This window comes from Manis javanica, chromosome 8 (assembly GCF_040802235.1).
Source record: "Manis javanica isolate MJ-LG chromosome 8, MJ_LKY, whole genome shotgun sequence".
Classification (NCBI taxonomy): Eukaryota; Metazoa; Chordata; class Mammalia; order Pholidota; family Manidae; genus Manis; species Manis javanica.
Genome location: NC_133163.1, coordinates 108,632,804 through 108,654,699, shown reverse-complemented (window position 1 = coordinate 108,654,699; position 21,896 = coordinate 108,632,804). Strand labels below are relative to the sequence as shown.

General features: G+C 44.3%; 1 protein-coding gene across 4 annotated transcripts in view; it reads left to right on the top strand.

The window, feature by feature from the left end:
• Positions 1-21,896, top strand: part of MYO1E (myosin IE) — a 200,610-nt gene that overhangs the window by 150,182 nt on the left and 28,532 nt on the right. For all 4 annotated transcript variants that reach the window (XM_037004271.2, XM_073211921.1, XM_073211920.1 and 1 more), the window contains 6 exons: positions 2,674-2,780; positions 7,876-7,974; positions 10,141-10,285; positions 13,898-14,012; positions 14,230-14,399; positions 16,018-16,163. In XM_037004271.2, coding sequence (XP_036860166.1) covers positions 2,674-2,780; positions 7,876-7,974; positions 10,141-10,285; positions 13,898-14,012; positions 14,230-14,399; positions 16,018-16,163 — 782 coding nt within the window. The remainder of the gene's footprint in view (positions 1-2,673; positions 2,781-7,875; positions 7,975-10,140; positions 10,286-13,897; positions 14,013-14,229; positions 14,400-16,017; positions 16,164-21,896) is intronic.

Here is a 21,896-nt window from a genome sequence, read left to right as displayed (position 1 = left end):
TCTGAGTTCCTTGGAAGAAAAATTAAATTTATGTTTAAGACAGTTTCAGTGTTGAGTAGTTTGTTGTATTGTGATTTTTTTTTTGAAATTTAAAACTAATCTATAGGTTTCAAGTAATAGAATACTGGTTTGGTGAGAGCTCCCACTATCTTGTGTATAAATAGTAGTGTTATATACTTAATGACACTTGATTTTGAGGCTTCACTAAATACTATGTTGTTGCGGCTGGAAGGAATCAGTGTTGAAATTAGAGCCAAAGATCGATGCCACAGGTAAATGCAATGAAGCTCAGAGCTGGCCAAGTGGAGAGGGTGGCAGCTTTATGCAGTGGAGTGGACGGACATCAAAGAGTGGGCATGGAAGCACCAGGCAGTGAATGGACTGGTTGACTTTTATCATCTCTTTTGCTCGTTCGATTAAGATATTAGAGGTTTTCTGGTTCAACCAACTTAGTTTACAGATGGGAAACTGAGTTTCAGAACAATTTAGTGATTTGTCCTGTAGCTTGTAGATAGCAGAGTCAGGCCCCCAACTCAAGCTTGCCTAATAATCTGTGTTGAAGGTAGAATGGTGGCCTTTCTCTCTTAAGCCTTTTCTCTGTCCCGTCTGCCTGTATCTTGACTACTGCTTTTGCTGGGCCAGTACCCTTGGCAGCTTTCTGTCTTAACTCATGGACTCTTATCTGGAGCCAAGGAAAATCCATTTGCTGCATCCCACCCACCTAAGGAGACATCCAAAGTTGACCCATAGCTAACTTCAGAATAATTTTGAAGGTTAAGATGTATTCCTGTTTGTGGAATTACCCCTAGCCTAAATAAAGGCTCCTGTCTGATCCTAGCTCACCTAGTTAACTCCTTTCATATCACACTAATGTATTTTAGGAAGACAGGATAGCATTGTGGTTAAGAAACAAACTTGGTAGCTCACAAACTTGTGTTCAAGTCTCAACCCTGTTGCTTACTGCCATCTTGTGCAGTACTTTCTTTCATAATTTCTTTTTTTTCTTTAAGGTCCACTTTCTCATCTAAAAAAAAAAAAACTAAGAATACTAACAATAGCAGCTACCCCTTACAACTGTGAGGCATAAATGAGAAAATGCATGTTTGTAGCCCCTGGTATGTCTGCAGTGAGTGTCACCCGTCGCTATTCTGAACTAGAGAGGACTGTGTCAAGTGGCAGATAAACTCAAGTCACACTTGCCCCTGTGTTTTCTTATGCTAAGTTGAAAAGAAGGTATGCTGTTACATGCTTAGGACTAAAGAGTCTGCCAAGTTACTTCTTAGAAGTTGACAGGTTTTAATAAGATAAGAAATTTCAATTGAAAAATATTCGGAGTCAGGGACTTATGAAAAGCTTTGTGATGAGCAGTTCCTGCCCAGCTTCATCTTAGATGCTGCAAAGGCCGTCAGATTCGTTCCCAAGTACAGTTTACATCAACGAGGCAGAGATGAGCCCCTCTGCTTTTTCACTGTGGGGCTTTGTTTTGGTCATGCAGCCTCTTCAGCCTTGTCCTTCATTCTAAGCACTGAAAAACAACAACAACCAAAAACTACATTCTGCACATCTAAACAGAGCACATCTTGCTTTGAAAATACCCAAGAGTTTTTCTCAAAAGTTTCAGATTTCCCAAACCCATGAGAACCTTAACTGAAAAGGGCAGTTCCCTTCTGCTGACTTTGTAATGGTTTTCTGGCTTCAGAGATCCATTTTCTCTATTTTCCTTGAGAGGTTTTTCTCTTTTTGTCCTGATTTGCTTAGAAGGAGAGTTTCCCTGTGCCCCATCCCTGGACCCCCAGTGCTGGACCCACATGTGCTCAGCTGTGTGGGGCAGAATGCTGCTGTGGGCTGGGCTTCTCTTTCTTCAAACGAAGTTTTGAGATACTCAGGACTTAATTATGTCTTAAGTGGTTTCAACTGTATTTATGTGCCTTTTTCTACTAGAACCCAGTTCCACTCTGGGTACCCCATGTACAGGTAGGAAGTGATGGTTTTAAATTGAATACTTTGGCTTTGTGAAGAAGTAGGGCGCCTGCTACACTGACAAGCTGAGTCTGCAGGCTGGTAAAAGGACACGCTGAGGAAGAAGGTGAATGAAATGGCGTGTAAAAGGTTGATAAATTCTGAGAGTTTTATGGATCTCTCACCCTTTCATGAATTTCCCATAAGGTAGTTCTTCGTTACTTCAATGGCCAGGAAAGGGTGTACAGGGGGTTTTGATGATTTATCCTTGAAGATAATTTGCTGTATCACCACCACCACCACCACCCCTGCCCTCAGAAAAAAGCTTGAGAACAATGTATTTGCAGAGGCCTCCAATCAATATAAAAGTACCTTAATTTGTTAATAACTGGCATGCTTCATTTTTTCTCATAAAAAGACTTGTATGTGAAGATTTACTGGGGGAGTGTTGTTTTGGGTTATTAACTATACTAAAAAGGCCTAGTTGCTTTCAAAAGTCTATTTTCAAACTCATTTATGAGTGTCAGAATCATAAAAACCAGTAGAGTTTTAGGAAAGTTCAGTAGACCTGAGTTAAGCCTCATGAACAAATTGTCGTGAAGATTAACTTCCAACTGGATTATCTACACACTAGAGTTTCACAAGTCACCTTTGAAAGTTGTTCTGCTAAGAAAAAGTTCCATGTTTCTAACTAATGTTCTTCTTCCTTTCTAGAAACAAGCCAATGACCTTGTGAGCACTCTGATGAAATGTACACCTCACTACATTCGCTGCATAAAACCAAATGAAACCAAGAAGCCCAGAGACTGGGAGGAAAGCAGGTGTGACAGTGGCAGGCGGGGAGATCAAAGCCAGGTTCCTGTGCCTAAGATGGGCCATCCCAACCCAAAGGCAGAAGCGATTCAAATTGCATTCAGATGTGTTTCATATCCGTGTGTCTTAACTTTTTCAGGACGACATTTATGTATGTTTTTTTCACTCCGTATCTTTTCCTAAAATGTTAGCAACAGCATTCAGTTCAGAATGAGCAATTTATAATGTTGATCTTGGCTAGTCTAGGGGTAGATGGAAAAATAACCCGCAGAGTCAGGATGGTTTTAAAATTACTTTGAGTCTCCATGTAGATATTCTTGGTACACTCAGCTGCCCATCAGCATGCACAGGATGTGGCCTAGAATGCTTAGCTTGGTTTGTAAGTAAGTGAAGGTCCAAAGAGCTGGCTAGAAAGCTCTCTGTCATTTACTGACGCTCATGCGGGTACCAGAGCATGCAGTAAGTTCTATGACCCCGCCGAAGGACTGCTGTGATAAGCAGAGTAGCTCTCTGGGAGGGAACAAGCCGAGGGGAGATGCATAAGCCTGTAGTGTGCCCTCTCTGATTTCTGAGGAACCCTGTGCCCTGACATTTAGGGATGTGTTCTCTGCAGGAAGGAATGGGGCTGTCAAGTAGGAAAATGATAAGATGATGACTACAGAATATGGTTTTTGTATCCAGCTGGGGGAATCCAGATACACATTCCTATGAGGCCTGACTGAACTGTCCATACGAACACGGGAAGCAGGGCTGGGTAGGGACCTTGCAGGTGACTTGGACAACAGAGAGGAGCCTGTCGCTGTCACCAGATAATCAAAGCTCTGTAGACCGTAGACATGAGTACACCAGAATTACTACCTTTTTTCTTCTCTCTCTTGGAGAAAAGTAGAAGACTTTTCTTGGTATCAAGTGACTTAGTCAAGGTTAAGCAAGCTCCAACAGGAAGACCTGGATTGAAATTCATAGGTGCCGATTGCCTCCTCAGATAGACATGGATAGATCCATTTCCCACCCTGCCACCAAGATCCTTTCTAACCAACCCGTGGTGGACAGACAATATTTGAACCTTTTCGGAGAGGAAAGGGTGACAGTAAGGAAAATGCCCAAGCTCAAACAATCTGCAAGTTCTTTGCGTTTCCACGCTGCGTGGTGCAGGTGGAGTCTGTTTTCTCACCGTAAGAGCTGTTGGGATGTAGCAGCCTTCCATTTCGTCAGTCCACCATATTCTGAACAACCTTACCAACAGATGCTTATTCCTAAACCATCTTCTGTATTGAATTGCTGGAATGTTCCAGTCTCAGGCAATCTAAGATTCCTCTGACAATTATTATCTGTTAATGATCCTGAGGCTCTCGTGAGGAGCTCGCTCCTGCCGGGTGGTCTCTCCTCCTTGGTGACTTGCTCTCAGCAGGTTCCACAGCCCTCCTCTAAGTCGGTTTTACCCTAGTCCTCCATCTCGAATCTGCCATACGAATTATTCACCTCTTCACACCTGAAGATAGAAAACATCTTTGCCTTCCTGCACCAGTTCCCAGGCCTTGGAGGTTTTGTTAAGACTCAGCTTGCTGGGCCCACTCCCCGAGCCGCTGGCGCCCAGTCCCCTGCTGATGCCATGATGATGGTAGAGGCCTCTGTCCTGGGACCACAGACCTCTAGACCTTAGCTGGTCTAGAGCAAGCTGCTGGCCTAGATTTGAAAGAACTGTATCCTGGTGCTGGCCTGTCCCTAGCTAGTTTGACATGAATCTCCTCGATTCTCAGTTTCTTCCTCTTTAAAATAAGAGGGTGCACCCAGAATGGTGCCTTCAGTCTTAGAGAGTGATGTCTTCTACACCTGTTCCCCTGTGTCTGTCAGCCTGCCCCTGCCTCTCTTCCTGGCCCTCCTACCCTTACCTCGACGTGGTCACATATATCCACACCACATTCACATCCCGTGCACATGTACATACCACACACACACATGCATACACATCTATATGCATATGCCCAATAGAAAAGTCATGTCATAGGCAACCTCAGAAATAAATTACAAGATACTTGGAAGCACAGATATTACTAAGGGATGCTTTATGCCATCTTTCCCCCTGCTCCAAGCACCATCCAGCTTCCCCTCCTAGGCCTTCCCAACAAACATAATCCTAAATGAAAACATCTCACTCGCCCTCTGAATGCAGTATCTCCCCAGCACACTGTCCCCTACCCCACATAGATTGCTCTGCTAAACGTCCCTCTAATATAGACATTTTGTGACAAGACTGGTTGGAAGTTCCCCAACCCTGATGCTTCCTTCCCACAAAATCCAAATGGATTCCCTGGAATATCAGAAAATGAAGCAGTTAAGATAGTGGTACATTTATTCAGTAAATTCTCAAAGGATTTCTCCATAGTGTTTCCTTTTTTTTACCCATTCCTCATTTGAATTGTAGGAACTTCAAAGCATATATTCATGTAAAACTGGCTTTCGGAAGTCTGAGCTATTTGTTGATCATGTGTTAAGCTATCTATTTCCAGTTAGATCGCTCCCTGGGGTTCCTGCCCATCCCGCCCCTCCTGAGCCCCAGTTTGGGTTTCTTGTGTGGCAGGTGGTGTCGCTCCGTGGGAGTGTGGAGCAGAGGGTCTTTGCAAGGGCCAAGTGCTTCGTTCGTGGGGATTGCTCGGTCCGTTGAAGTTCTTGGTGGACAGCGTTACTCATTCCACAAGTTTATGGGGTGTGGTTTATTTTTCTTTTCCTGTTGAAAATGTGTTTTTATTTGGCTCTGGCAAAGTCGCCTGCCCTGGATTCTGAACTGCTGCTCTAGCAGAGTCCTCAGGTCCTGACCCAGTGCGTTAATGGCTGAGGGCAGTCTTAAAGAGGATGCCCCGCAAAGGGCACAGTGAGGAACAACTGGGCCTGGCCAGCCTGGCTGTTTACTGAGGAGGGGACGGTGCTCCAAGGAGATGCAGAATGCAACTTGGATGCTTTGGGTACATGAAATTTTAAACATTCGAGGATTAGCTGGACTGATTGTCTTGTTAAAGAAAATTTCCGGAAGAACATATCCTGAGAATGAAAGTTAGAATGAATGACACATTGTTTTAACATGACGCATAGGCTTTCCTATGTGATTCATGGGAAAGAAATGTTTCTACTTAAATCAATGGGTGATACATTCCCTGCCTCAAAAGCTTGGGGTGAAGCCAGTATTGACGAAAAGTACTTAAAATGAGCAAATATTTCTAACTGAAAACCTCATGTGTATTTTCCTTAGTAGAGAAAAGGCCAGTGGTAAGTTTTAGGTTTGGAGGGCGGGAGAAAGGAAAATTATTTATTTTCCTGAATCAGATTTTTACTCCGTTAGTTAACTAGATATGTGTCACAAACCGAATGTGTATATTGAATATTAATTCTTACAGAAAGATTTTTTAAATTAATTATCTTGAAGGGGTTGGCCTTTCTGGATGCTGGTTCAAGTAAGACCAATCAGACTTGAGACTTTAAACACCCTTCACTATGTGCCACATCCTTCCTGGGTGGTCCCTGCTGCCCGCCTTGTTCAGCTTAATTTTTCCACCTGCTCCTGTCCCACCAGGCTCTACACAGCCCTTTCCCATCTTCGTGCCTGTGCTTTCACTGTGTCCCCCGCCTTGCCCTCCTCTGTACCTGATGGATTCAACTCACCCCTCAGGCCCAGGTCCCTGTCACCATTTCTGAGAACCCTCTCATGAAGAGAAATCTGTTTATTTCTCTATTCTGCCATCCTGGTTTACTTGTTATAGTTGTGAACGTGTTAGAATAATCACAGCTCTGTGTTGTTTATGCCAGGGGCCTGTGCAGTGCTTTATGTGGAGTGTACCCAACTAGGATGAGGGAGCTGACGTCACCAGCCCCATTTTGCAGAAGTGGAGACTGAGAGGCAACATAGCAGAGCCGGGGTGTACTGGGAACCCAGCTCCAGAACCTGGTTCTTGACCACTGTGCTGCCTATGAGGTCTCTGGCCTCCCTAGCACCTTGCACAGGGTGGTGCCTAGTGGCACATAGTCGGTGTTGGCAAGTGAGGGGCTTCATTGGCAATGATGGGTTTCATGAGAGCTTTGCTGGCGAGGCAGCTGTCAGAACTGATGTGAAGCCGTAAGGAGGGTGCTACCCATTGCCTCTTCAGCACAGCAGGTTCACGGGGGGCCCAGTCCCAGAGCCCATGTCAGTGCACTCAACCCCAAATGTACCGAATGAGGAGAATGGTGAACTGCCTCCCTGCCACAGCACAACTCTGACATGCCATCTTCAAAGGCAGAGGAAGTTTACTTGGTTTCTCATTTTCCTCCGTATCATGTTTCCAAGTGTCTGTATGCAGCCAGCCGGCATAATATGCCACAAAGGCGCTATTTATCTTCCCGGAGTGGACAGTCAGAAGTTTGTGTCCAGGATCCATCAGTCAGGACACTGCTTCTCAGCGGGAGTGAGTGGGGGGTGCTTTCATGATTCACATGTCTGCGAGCACCCCAGGGGCACCGGGCCTAAGCCAGAATCTGCAGAGTGCAGGCACGGGGCATTTTCTCTGAGGAAGATCCGTGTGACTCAGCCCAGCAGTACCCTGCATCCATTTCCAAAATAGACTGACAGTTTTTTTTTTACTATTGTAAAACCAATTAAAACTATAAATAACATATTTTTAGAACATTTTAAATTTAGGTTTTTGAAATAAAGTTTTATATATGCTCTCTCTGGCCCTTGGAAGTAATCTCATTGGGTCTAGAATTACTATTAAACTTAAGGTTGGTAACAAAACAGCTCTAGGGTCTTTTAAACCAAAACTTAGAAGTCCTTTCCTTTAGTGTTTTGAAAAACCGGATTCATAATTTGGATGATGGATATATATAGCTCTTTGTTTTACTGCTTTTTAAAATAGACAGGTAAAGTGTCTGCTGTAATCGGTATCTTTCATAATAAAATGTTTTAAAATTAACAATATATAACCTGAGGGCCAGCTCAGACTCTGAACTGTAAGTTGTAGTCTTTCTAATATGTATCCCTGCAGCTTGGAATTGCGGCTTTGGGGGTTTGTGGGTAGAAGAGTGGGTTGAAAATCATCCAGTAATGTCCCGGCTGTGTTTCCTCCTTTCTAGGGTAAAGCACCAAGTAGAATACTTGGGTCTGAAAGAAAATATTCGGGTGAGAAGAGCTGGTTATGCCTATCGGCGCATCTTCCAGAAATTCCTACAGAGGTAATGACTGGTGACTCTGGACTCTTTAAAGCAGATATATTGAGATGTAATGCATGGACCACACAATTCATGCATTTAAAGTATACGATTCATTGGTCTTTAGTATTTTCATAGAATTGTGCACCCATCACCACCATTAATTTTGGTGACTCTTCTCTTCATCTGAAAAGAAATCCCACTTCCCTAGTCGTCAATCCCCAGTTCTTCCATGTAGGATTATGTTTTCAAGGGCCATCCATGTGTTGCATGTACGTGCACTTCACCTACTCATTCCTGAATAGTATTCCATTGCAGTGCAACGGAGTAAACTACAATATTCCTAGCTAACACATTTTATTACTTGTTCACTCATCAGTTGATAAGCTTCAGTTATTGCCACATTTTGGCTGTTCAGAATAACAAATAGTGCTGCTATCAACATTCACATATGCAATTTTGCATATGGACATATGTTTTTATTTCTCTTAGGTGCATTCCTGAAAATGGAATTGCTGGGTCTGATGGTAACCTTTCTGATGAACTGCTGGATTGTTTTCCAAAGTGGCTGTTCCATCTTGCTTCCCCACCAGCAGTGTTTGAGGGTTCCCATTTATCTGCATCCTTGTCAACCTAGGTTATTATCTGGCTTTTATTCTTAGCCATCCTCGTGGGTATGAAATGGTACCTCATTGTGGTTTTAATTTACATTCCCATGTTGGGAAATGATGTTGAGGACTGTCTCAAATGAATGTAGCCATTAGAAAAATGCCTGTTCAGATCCTTTGCCATTTTTTAATTGAGTTATTTGCCTTTTTAGTTAGGTTGTAACAATTCTTTTTACCATGATTCATTGCAGAATAAATCAGTAGCCACAAATATTTGGTCTGTTTCATGTAACACGTACATTCAGGAATTCATAATTGTGACATGTGAAGAGCTGAGGTTTAACTTGACTTGAACAAATTAATAGGTTGAAGACAGGTTCAGTAAATATTTAACCTACTTAAGAAAACAAGCTTGAAGTATTTAACCTCAAAGCTTTTGTACAGTCCATGTATAAATTTAGACTGACTTTTATATTTCCACTGAAGTGTATTTGGCAGGACCTATACTTTAAATTGTTCTGTGTTATTTGTTTTTTTAAAGGATGAAATTCAGTGTCTTTCTAACATTACATGACTTTAAGTTTTCAGTGGAGTACCACTGTATCTTCTATATCTATTTAATTTCCTTTAAGACAGAAGGAAGTCATATTTAGCATTTTCATCAGAAATAATTATGTCTTCCTGGTACATGATACCGGAGCCGAATATAAGGGACTTTTTCTAATTCAAATTTTATGTAACAAAGAGGTAGCAGATGAAAGAGCTTTATTACTGTTTTTGAAATCCACTACTTTTAAGAAAGTAGTTTTTCCTTTGGGCTGTTGCTGTTCCTTATGCCCTGAGATTGGGATGGCTGACCCACAGGTTATAAGTGGTGATAAATGCTCTGAAGGCAGAATACTGTTTTTATGAGAGAAAATAGCCAGGGGGCAACTTCTGCTTATATGGAACAAAGGCCTGTCTGCAGGGGGTCCCCCTAGGTAGGAGCCAGCCACATGAGGAGTTTGGAGAACAGCATGTCAGGTAGAAGGAACAGCATGGGCACAGGCTCTGAGGAGGGAGCAGGTTCAGTGTGCATGAAGAAGAGGTCATCCTGCTGGAACATGGGGCGCCAGAGGGGAAGTAGTTGGAGAAAAGCCGAGAATAGCCAGGGACCAGATCCCTGGGGCCTCATGACTCAAGATGCACAGAATTCCAGTGATGAAAGTGGTCACATAGTAATAATAACAGCTGCTATAGGGAGCTTTCTACAACTGAGTCAACTATTCAGTGCTCTGAGGAAATCAGGGCAAATACTGTTTGATTTTGCATGAAGAGTGTCATTGCTGACCTTCAGCAATGCTATTTTTAGACAGTGGTAGAAAGGAAAAGCAGATTTTCACCAGGGCGTTAGCATGGAAACGGTTGGTTCGGGAGGGAGGGGGAGGCAGCTCCGAGACGGGCGTCCCAGACTCAGTGGATTGCTGCAGTCCTGGAAGCCGTCCCTAAGCCTGTGAACAGAGTGAACAGCCAGGACGCCCGCAGTACCAGGTGCCCGCGGGAGGCTGAGTCCGAGCCCTTTCTCCGCAACTTGTCCCCACAGGTACGCCATTCTGACCAAAGCCACCTGGCCGTCCTGGCGAGGAGACGAGAGACAAGGTGTCCTCCACCTGCTGCAGTCTGTTAACATGGACAGCGACCAGTTCCAGCTCGGGAGGAGCAAAGTGTTCATCAAAGCCCCCGAGTCCGTGAGTGCTCGGCCCGCCCCTCCCCGCCTACCCCCGCAGCCCCTCTCTGGGGGCACCTCCACACAACACACAGCTTCTTTCCTCGCCCTTTAGTTGGTGCCTTAAACGTCATCTCCAGGTGGGCTTCCGTTGCCCCCAGTCCGAGTGTGGGTCACTCCCCGCACCCCTGTTCCCTCATAGCCTTCAGAGCACTCAGCTTGTATATAAAAAGATGGCATCATACAACGGTTTCTTTTCTCACTCACTTTCTCTCTCCCAGCCTAGACGGTCATCTCCTTGAGGTCAGAGGCACCTGTCTGTTTTGTATGCCTTGTAGAGAAAGTCGCTCTTAGGAGGGGCCCAGATGTTATTTATAGTGTCCAATAGTGTCCAATAGTTTCTAAGCGGAGGCACTTGTCTGTCCCACAGAGGAGGCGTGGGTAAACCTGCGTCCTCACCCGGAGACACCAAGCGGGTCATAACGCACAGGCTCGGGCTCCCGGCCCCGGGGTGGAGCAGAGCCGGGGGAAGAATTTCCAGGACGGTATCCAGGCCATCAGGGAGCCTGGAAAAAAAGTTTGAGGAGATGAGTGGGTAGGAGGAGAAATCTCTGGGTTTATACAACGTGAGTATTTACATAAGTTTTACAATTCACAAACTTCTTAGAGCTCCACAGATTAACTAGAGGAACCTCTTTGTCTTTCCCGAGGAGGGTGTGGTTCCTGTGAGCCTCAGATGTCCTCAGGCTGTTACGTTCTCAGGTGGAGCAGGACCGCAGAGCCCTGAGGTCCGACCAGGGATCTCTGGGGCTGTGGAATGAAGACATTACTTTTCCGGTTAGAGAAACCGCTGGAACTAACCAAGGGTCAACATCATCTCCTGAGGTTCCTCTAACGATCACAAGATGCCATTTCAAGAGGCGCTGCTAAACTTGGCAAGATTAGTCACCAGGTCAAAGAGAATAACGAGAGAAGTTGCAGTGTGGGTGATGGGGAAGCGCTTGTTTGAGGCAAATCCCCGTCTCGCAGGGAGTTTTCTTCTCTGGAGTGGCCCACCGCTGCTGTTCTGCTGGCCTGCGTGGGCCAGCCTGAGACCCAGAACTGATCAGGGCTGGAGCTGAATGGCTTTGTGAACCATAAAAAGTATTAAATAAATCAGTGGCACACAGCGATAGGACCCGTGTATGAAAAGTCTGTGGTAGCATTTTCCACTTGGAGTTATTTGCAGCTTCACAGCAATTGCATTTCCAAATATAAAATGAAAATGTTGTGTCATACACCATTAAGCAACCCACAGAACAGTTCCTGTTCTTTCTAAAACGGGAGGGAGTGATGTATCAGCACGGTGCCGAGCTCCTCTGTTGTGTTATACCCGTTCTTACTTTTTTGACTTGCTAAATTTTCACATACAGGTAAAATAGCCTTGGTATTTTTCATACTTCTTTTTTCTGATTTAGTTGAGCTGTGGGGTTCTACTTCCAAAATAAGATTTATTTCTGGTCTTTCTTTTCCTTGTTTTCCTCCCAAATGCTTTATTACCATTACTTGTCTCTCTTTTTGCCCCCATTTTTTTACACACATGCACACACCCACCATCACCACTACTCTCTCCCCTCCCTCACTGCTCATCCATCCACATCTAGCCCCTGATGTTACAAATTTTACAACGATTGGTTTTTAAAAATCCACCTCGTGATTTTGACTCCTATAGTAATGTGCTGAATATACAAAATAACCCATTTGCTTGAAGAACCCACATCAGACATCAGGCACCAGAGGCTTTGGTTTTGCCTATTTGCTACATGTGTACATGGTGGGAGGGGGCAGGGTTCCTCCCTGTTCTTCTTGAGCCTCCCCAATTTCTAACTCCCGTGCCTTTTGGAAAGAACCTAAAACCCAGCTAACCTTTGATAGTCTATAGGAAGTTGGGAATTGGTTGCCTTTTCCTTTCTGGGTCATGAGTGTATGTTCAGTGACACTCCCAAAATAGTTCTGGGAAAAACAAAACAAGGCTTACTCAGAAACTCCACACACAAGATAAGAAGCGTTAACCAATATTCTTACATCAGGCAGCCACAAGGCTTAGATTGTAGACATTCTGTCCAATGAAACTGTGTATTCCCTTTTGTTTTTAGAAATAAGCTCCTCCTACCTGTTGTATATGGCCCTGACTGCGGAATGAGGTGGCCCCTTATTTTGAGTTTGAGATGTTGTTTTGCATTGCTGGGGCTACAAGAAGGAGAAGTTGAGTGACAGGAAGGGATAGATGTGGATCCTGACTGAGACTCAGATAAGCAAACAAATCAAGCCCAGCTGTCCTTCAAGTCGCCTGTTTACTGTTGGAACATTTTTGCAATGACTATTCATCACTTCTACTTTAGGTTTTTGTTGGTTCGTTTTATTTATTTTTTCCTAGGGAGTCATGTAAACCACTTCCTAGGTGAGTGGTTTCCCACCATTTTACAAGTTGACCACGTATAGATTTACAGAGAAAGGCTTGTATGTCAAAGTGAGGAAGAGGCTGGCAGAGCCCGGAAGACTTTGATTCATTTTTCAGCCCCAGCCAATCTTAGTTCCAATTTTCTGCTCTGTAAAATGGAGAAAACAAAGATAATATGCTCATGTCGCTGTTGAGGGGCTGACTGAATGAAATCATGCATGTAAAGTGTCTAGAATGATTCCTGGACTACAGTGCACACTTACTACAGCTCCTTGCTCTCATCTGCATTGTTGCTGAGCTGCTTTGAGTGGGGTGCAACAAGCAGTATTAGTCTTATTTATTCAAGTATAGTCTTACATTGGTTTTAAGTATACAACATAGTGGTTCAACAATTACCCATATTATTAAATCCTCACCCTCACTAGTGCACTTACAAAATTACTGGCTATATTCTCCATCCTGTATTCTCCCCATGACCAACTTAGATCATGATTGAGAATTTTTGTGCCCCTTTATCCCCCTCACCCTCAGTATTATTAATATAGCCTGAGTCTCAACACCTGCCAGTTATGGGCCCTTAACAGCTTCAAGCCCCGTTTGGTGAGTCCAGTTCTTGACTAGCACATCTAAGCCCAGCTCCAGTCACTGTGCATATTATCCTCTGTCCCAGAGACTCCTTGGAGAATTCTGTGAAGCAGGAAATCTATACTTCCATGGAACTGGAAGTAGGGCAGCCTCTTTCCATGGCAACACAAGCTCTGCTCCTGCAAAAAGCTGGAAAATTCTATTAAGAGGCTGTAAACAGCACAGAACACGGCCTCCAGCAATGCACCGGCTCTAGCCTCCTAGTGTCCTCTTGGGGCCATGGTGGGGAATAAATGGATACATGTTGAATCACTCATTTGAGTCTCATAGAGATCATGTGCAAAGCAGGGCAGAGACCATTATTAAGGTCCAACTGAATACTCAGGTCCAACTATTTTCCATTATGTTTTGTTAAAAGAAAAAAATACAGCCCCCCATAACAACAGCCCTCCATAAACAACAGAGTAATCCTTTTTTCGTATTTGTTCATGAGTCTGAGAAGCTGCTTCCCCATATGTCCTTGACTAGACTGAGTGTCCCTGAAGTAACAAAAAAAAGTGGTGCTCAGTCTACTGAACAGGCTCACATTTGTCTTCTGTACATTCACAGCTATTTCTTCTAGAAGAAATGAGAGAGAGGAAGTATGATGGGTACGCTCGAGTGATCCAGAAAACATGGAGGAAATTTGTGGCCCGCAAGAAATATGTCCAAATGAGAGAAGAAGGTACTTTAGTCCTTTTGCTCCATGCTTCTAGCATATTAATCTCAAGAATAAAATTGAACTTTCAGTGAAGTTACAAGTTCATTTTACTTTGCATATAATGTCATGTGTTAAAAATCTTGCATTCATTTAGAGTTTCTCATTATGTTTCCACACTCCTTCTCTCCTTTTTTCTGGGAGACTGACCCTTCTCCCTTCTCTGCCCTTTTGGGAATTGCAGCCTCTGACCTCCTGCTGAACAAGAAGGAGAGAAGGAGAAACAGTATTAACAGGAACTTCATTGGGGATTACATTGGCATGGACGAGCATCCAGAGCTCCAGCAGTTTGTGGGCAAGAGGGAGAAGATTGATTTTGCAGACACAGTGACGAAGTACGACAGGAGGTTCAAGGTACATGCTGGCCGCCCACCTCTGAGAGTCACCAGATTCCTTAGTTTAAAAAATAACTCATAATTTTGCTTTTCTTACTACCAAAACAGACTGTGTTCTTTGTAGAAAAATTGAGAAAATACAGGTGAGCCCCTCAAAAAAATAGCTACCTATACCCAGAAACAATCACTGTTAACATTTTGCATGTTAGAACTTTTTTAAAGAGACATGCATGTATATAGTTTTTTAAAAATCAGATCTACATTACATGATAGTTTATGTCCCTTTTTTTGTTTTTTTCCTTAAAATATGTCCAGGAGAACTTTCCATATTAATAGTGCATCCATATAGATCATGTTGTTTAGCTGCATAGTATTCCATTCAATGGATGCTTCCTTGTATTTTTTTTTTTTTTTCCTGTTTTCAAGACTTTTTTTTTTGTCATCATTAATCCCCTTTGCGAGGCACTGGGTTCTCACAGGTGTGGATGTAGTCTGACTGTTGTCCTGTGTCTTCTGGTCTCTCCTTTAGGAAAAGTTGTATTTGTTGTATTTTCAAAAATATATATGGTTTGGGGAGATTTCCGCTGCTCTACTCACGCCACCATCTTGGCTCCGCCTCTGCTTCATTGTATTTTTAACCAATTTCTCCTCAATCCATTCATAGTGGGCTTTTGTTTATCATTAAAAAAAAAGAAAAAACAACCTAGTGAGCATCCTTTCAGACTTTGTGCATTTGTCTGCTGCTGCTTTTAGAATGAATTTTTAGGAATGGAGTCATCAGGTCAAAAGATTCCGAATATCAAGCAGGATCACAAAGTGTTCTTAGCCATTTTCCCTGAGAGAATGATTAAGGCTTTCCAGTTACCTCTGGAGGAACCGCTGATTTTTCTGCCTTAGACAGTTTCTTTCTTTGCCTGATAAGAACCTGGCCTTCATAGCGAATCTACAGTAGCTACAGACCTATGAAGAGCTTTTTATGTTTGTTTTCCTTTTTGGCGAGGAAAAAAAAATGAAATAAGTAACACTATTAATTTAACAAGGATGGTGTTGTTTTGCTTGAAACCAGATCATTCCTACAAACTGAATATGGTGCTAGCTGCTCTGGTGGCAGATTTGAATGCAAACCTGCAAGCTTAGGTCTCTCAGTAGTGTTTGGATATAAGGTGGTCGGTAAGCCACGTATTCAAAAGTATGTTTACATTCAATTTTTTAAGGATTATCATTGAAATGGAAATTTATCAATTTTAAAAAACATTGTTTCATGGACTTGCAAAAAATATGTATGCAGACAGTTGAGGGGTTCCTGTTTGAGAAATACTAGCAGGTTACTGGTAGGGTCACCGTATGTGCTGCTTGTCTGAAGCTGTCCCTTCGCCCCTTATAGTCCTGATTGATACCTTAGTGGCTCCATATGAATTCAGCATTTTTGTAAGAGAGTCAAATATGAGCAATTTCATATGTGCCAGTCTAATTATCATTAACAACGTCCCCTTTTGCTCTCAAGGGTCCCACTTAGATGATAAATGAGTGACACCCAGTGGTAGAAAAAATTAGTTACATAAGGCAGCTCCCCTCCATCTGGTAATGTCGTCGCTTTGACGTGCCTATCCACCTTCTTAAAGCACATCTCTTTCCAGGGTGTAAAGCGAGACTTGCTTCTTACTCCAAAGTGCTTGTACTTAATTGGACGAGAGAAGGTCACACAGGGCCCAGACAAAGGCCTCGTGAAAGAAGTGCTGAAGCGGAGAATTGAGGTGGAGAGGATCACGTCCGTGTCCCTCAGGTAAGCGGCGAGGGTGTCCAGGCAGGGCTGCCCCATCTCTCCTCAGTGTCACCAAACACTGTTCAAGCGCAGCCTGGAGAAAGTACAGGTGAGCCCAGCTGTCAAACTCATGACGAAGAAAGCTGCATTTCCTCTTCTTCCCCAGAAGACCTGAGGTCACAGGTCTTGGGGAGGCCTGCCCCGGCAGGAACGGGGCACCAAGGAAAGGTTGCCTCTGAGCAACTCCTCTCATCGAGGGATGCGCACATCCTTTGTTCCCACAAAACTTGAGAAGTAAACCTGCTACAGAAGCAGAGTGAAACAGAAGACAGTTGTTCTTACTGAGGTGAGGCCGAGGGTCCAGGGCCCTGTCCCCAAGCCCACCTCATCCATGTTGAAGGCTCAACCCAAGTCACCAGCAGAGGTCCCAGCAGAGGTGGCCAGTAGGTCATCAGTGTTTTTAAGTTTGCTGCAACTTCCGAATGTCCTGGAAGGAAAGTCTCTTTGGACTCCTGAAGGTCCTCTCTGCCTGTTCAAGCAATGGAGGGAGTACAAACTGGTCACCATAATATGCAACCCTGGAGTCATCGCCAGCTGCTCCCCTGAACCCCAAGTTGCTGGGCAGGGCCTCCACTCTTGCTGTCAGCTCCTGGGGGTTTGGCAGAGGGGCGCCTCTGCGGTAGGAGACTTCCCCAAATCTTGCAATGCTCAGAACTCTCAGACTGAGTTCCGTCTGTTGAGAGGTAACCCTCCCAGTCCACAGAAAGCCAAGAAGAGGAAGAACAATCCCCTTTGAGCCCCAAAGCTTCCTCCTGGAGTCGTGCCCCTGGGCTCTCGGAAGATAGCGCTCCCTCTGCTGGCGCAGGCCTCGGGCCACCCTTGGTTGGCGTAGTGATGTTCTGGCCGCTCATGAACATGTCTTCCTGGAACTGGGACACCTCTGAACTTACTCTGCATGGAAGACAGAACTGCTGCTCTCAGGAAAAAGCAGGCTTTTTTGTGCTCAGGCTCCAACCTAGCAGCTGGCAATCCTGGCTCCAGTGTGAGCATCCCAAGCAGAGTTCAATTCGTGTTCGTTCTTGCTTATGTCCCAGTGTTTTCTGATTCTATTGGAAAAATGTCCCCAGTTTTCCTGAGAAAGGGCCAAGCGGTACAGTGAGGTGAAGTGTTTAAAACATTTCGACTCAAGACATGCTAAGACTTCTAAGCAGATTAGTCCGCAGGCAGCCTTTCTGCAGCCCCACCTCGGGTAGGTTTCAGTGCCATGGATTTCAAGGAGAAGCCCTGGGCACTGTCTGATATTCAGAAGGTCTTCCTGAGTGTCCAGCTCCTGGGTCACAAGCTGAGGTGGGCAGCGTTCTGGCCACACTCGTCCTGCCTAGCTGAGCCTTGAGACTGCCCTTCATGTTCCAAGGAACCTACCTGGAAGCCTCTTCTTTTTTCTTGCATGGGGACCAACGATACCTGGGCCCAGCTGGGTCAGCTGCAATGTGCTGTGTACCCTTGACGGTAGCTGCTCATGACTCTTGAGACTGATTCTTCTTATTGCCCAGTGTGTCTTCAGCCCGGAGACCATTCAAGGAGCACTTGGCCATAAATAATCATATGGTATCTATGTTTGTCAAGCACTTTGATACTTAACCATCTTGATAAAATTCTTGAGGCTTATCAAGGTGTGGGATATTCATACTGAAAGATTATTTTCCTTTCATTTACTGTATCTTCTCTGGCAGCCTCTTGGGGGTACAGTGTCTCATGGTAAAACCAGCTTCGTTTTCTGCTTCCTCTTCCATATTCATGGTCTTGGACATTTGCTTCACTGTGGCCTTTCCCTGTTGGAGGATGTGATAAAATGACGTACTTAGCCTGAACGTTGTTCTGGCTCAAGGGACAAGAGCCTGAATCACTTTAACTTGTGGTCTCTGCGTGATGCAGTTACCGGGCCTCACACTTAACTGAGATTAATGCTGTTCCCTCATTTCCTTCATCCATTGCGTTAGGCCAGTGCTCTGGGTCAGTTTAGGAATGCAACTAGCTGGCTGGCAGTATGTACAGAATTGAACCAGAGTAGAAACTGATTGTGGTACCAGACCACGAAATGTGAATGTGTGTGTGTTTTCTCAAAATATTTCAACACTGGTATAACCTTCAGGGAAAAAGTTGTAATGTGTATGTGTTTTGCAGACTTGGAGCCTTCCTGCTTGACTGTTAGCTGGAAAGGTCACCTAATGGCTTTCTTCTAGTTAGGGCTGTCAAAGTGTCCCACAGGCTTGGTCTTTCAGCCCATCTCTAACTCCTGCAACTACTGTCAAAGCAAAATGGGCTCACAGCTCCATATTTGCACAAACCAGCCATACGGGAACAATTATGAGACATCTTGACAAATGGGAGCATGACTAAATATTTGATATGAAGGATTTATTGTTCATTTCTTTTAGAAGTGATCGTGGTATTGTGGTTATTTTTATTTAAAGAGGCTTTATCTTTTAGAGAAACACACTGAACTATTCAAGGATAAAATAATAGAATATTTCTGCTTTGCTTTAAAATGACCTAGTTTGTGTGTGGAAGTAGGGGCAGTGGAGTGTAGATAAATAATTTATGGATTGATAATCTCTGAAGCCTCTTGACATGTGGAGGTTCCTTCTGCTATTCTATTATATGTTTGAAACTTTCCATAATAAAAAGTTTTTTTCTAATCTTCCAGTAGATGTAGCTTTAGAAGTCTTTATTTTGTATAAGCATGCTGAAATATACCTAGTTGAATCATGAGTGGAATTTTCTAAAAATTTTTAACTGCTAAAAAAAATATAGGATCGGCCCAATATCTGAGAGATCTGAAGACTGTGTTGCTCAAAGGGACTCTAGGATAATGTGAACAGGAAAATTTACTGAAATAAAAGTTAGACTAATACACTGATGCCTGGCATTTCTGCCTTCCCTGGAGACTTGGTGGAAATAGCAGGAGTTGGCACACCCATGTCTAGTTGAGGCATCGGATTTCTGAGGCTTGAGGTATCTGCCGACAGAAGGGCGAGCCTACGTCCTTGAAGAATCCTTCAAGGGCTGCTTCTTTCCAAGTACTGACCTGGTCTCACTCTTATTTGAAAAGCTCAGTGTCCTGGAAGGGTGGCCACAGGTGTAAGAGCCTGTGTTACTGGCTTTCCTACTGTAGGTGATGAAATTGGTACCATGAAATCTCCTATTTGGGGCTTTCTCTGATGAAGCTTCTAAGAGTCCTCTCACTCCAAAAGCTGACCACCAGCGGCTTCAGACCAAAGCCACATGGCTGCCTGTCTGGATCAGTAGATTTTCCAATGCTTGATGGAAAGGGAAAAGCAACCTGTAAAGAGGGGGGCTTAGACAGAGGCTCCAAGTTTCCCTGGTCACCACATTTCTGCCCAGAATATTTCATTGCCTACTTTTCCTAAACCTCTGGCACTAACAGCAGCCTGCTTCACTACCTGCTCAGCTGACCTGAAACACTACTGAAGTCCTGACAGTGGCCTTTGAGCTTTGAGAACCTGGAAATAGTCAACATTTTTGGACAGACAGACCACCTGTGATATGTTCATCCCTGGGATTCCAAGGGATGAGACATAGTTGGTGCCCCAAGGAATTCCCTCCCATTCTGAAGAGGGAGCAGATACCCAAGTAAACCTGTGCCATACAGGTTGCCAGTGACCAGAAAGGAAAAAACAAGATCCTCCTGGGATACAAAATGTGATGGATTGAGCCTTCTCGGCTGGAGGTCAGGAGAAGGTTCTGGAAGTCCCGCATTGAGGCCTGACAAAGCATGAATCAGTGGGATCCCAAACTGGGCTCATTGGTTTCTCTGAGTGGTAGACTTCTGGGAAAGGTTTATTTTCTTCTTTATTCCTCTCTGTACTTTCCAAGTTACTAAAAGAAGCTTGTGTCTCACAATCAGGAAAAATTTTTATAAAGGCAGGGCTGTCCTAGGAAATTGCTTTTTCAGTTTAAAAAAAAAACTCCTTTAAGACTTTACTCAGTATTTTGTAACTAACATCTTTGTGAAAGGAGCTCTTGGTTAAGGGAGCAAAACAAGGCTTTTCTAGTGTCAGCAGTACAACAATAAGCCACAAGTGTGAGGGGATAGGAAACAAGTAGAGAGCTGAGCCCGGGCCTGGTTAGTAAAGGGTCTTTCAACACAGGGCATGATGTCAAACATCTGTAAGGAATTGCAGCTTGAGTGTATGAATAAGACAGAGGTGAAGTCCAAAGATAAGTCTGATTTTTTTTAGAATAAATAAATGTAAAAGCTTTGTGTTCAGATTTGGGAGCAAGGGCTGAGGAGATGGGAGAGAGCTGGAACTGCGGCTCCGGTGAGGATAGTTTTGCCAACTGTTGCCTGTGAATTTGACAGTTGAAGTCCAAATATCCAGACACTTTTTCTTATTTCCAGGCTCATGCTGATAATTGACCTTGAAGTCTGGCCTCCTTGCTTTTTTTCTTTATGGTAATGAAACTCCTAATAAATTTAAGCACATCAAACCACTCAAGGGTACTTGCGTTAGGCTCATTTCCCCCTGCTGAATAATGTCTGTCCCGCCTTAAGTACAGCCAGGTAAAGACGCATGCAGACGGGCAGCTGAAACTGGAGTTTCATTCTTCACCCCACACACAAAAAAGGGTGCTGCTTGTCCCAGTCTGTCACCACTGCCTGCCCTCCTTTCCCAGTACAGCAGTCTTATGTCCATGCCAGGATGCTCGGAGTTTATTTCATTAATTCCAAATGGCTTGGGAGAGCCGTTCTCAGCAGCTCCTACATACGTGCCTTTTGTTTGGAGTTTTGAATTGCTGTAATTAAAGTGATGGAGACAATTCCTAAGTTTTCATCTACCTAGAAACAGGACAATGATGTGGCCTGTTTGTGGCCACACCCTTTGAGGTATACTATTTTCAGATTTTAGGAAGGGATTCCAATTCCTAGTCTGAAAAGATTTGTGAACCAAGGTGGGGGTGGGTATAGAGGAGGTTGTGAGCTCTCCTGAATACCCATTCTCATATTAATAGCGGGCATTCTACCCATAGACTACATATCCCAGGCTTCCTTGCAGCCAGGTGTAACCATGTGACATACTGCTGGCCAAAGAGGTGTGAGCACAAGGGGCTTGTACAACTTCTAGTCATACCCTTAAAGGGAAAAGAGTAGATGCCTGGCTCCCTGACATGGCAAAACTGTCGGGGTGGCCTTGAATTGCTTTTGCACATGCTGCTGAATGACAGATGAAAAGGCTGTGTTTTTTAAACCACCAGTTGTCAGAGTTGTCATCACAGCAGAAAAGCCTATATCCCAACTTTCACCAGAGTGTGCAGGAAGCTGGCTATGATGTAGTGAGTTTGGAAACAAACTCCTGAGGTAATAATAATGCCCAAGTGCTCCACCCACATGGCCACTATGTGCCCCGAATGCCTGTAGATGGGCTGCCTTCACGTCCAGGAGGAGCTCCTCGCACACTCATGTTCAGTGAACAGGCTGTGAAGGGCAGACTTCTTCCCGGGGCCTGGCGCGGGCTTGCTCCCTTCTTCCCCATGCTTTGTGCTGCCATCCTGTGCCTTTGAATTCTGCCTGTGCTGTGGTCCTTCCTTAGACCTTTTTTATCATGGATTTCTGAACCCCTCTCCAGGAGGAGGACTTCGGGGCTGAGGTTTCAGGGGGCGAGGCTGTGGCTCCTGGTTCCTTCCGGCACAGGCCACTGGCTCCCTGCCTCAGCCAGAGAGGACGTTCCTGAG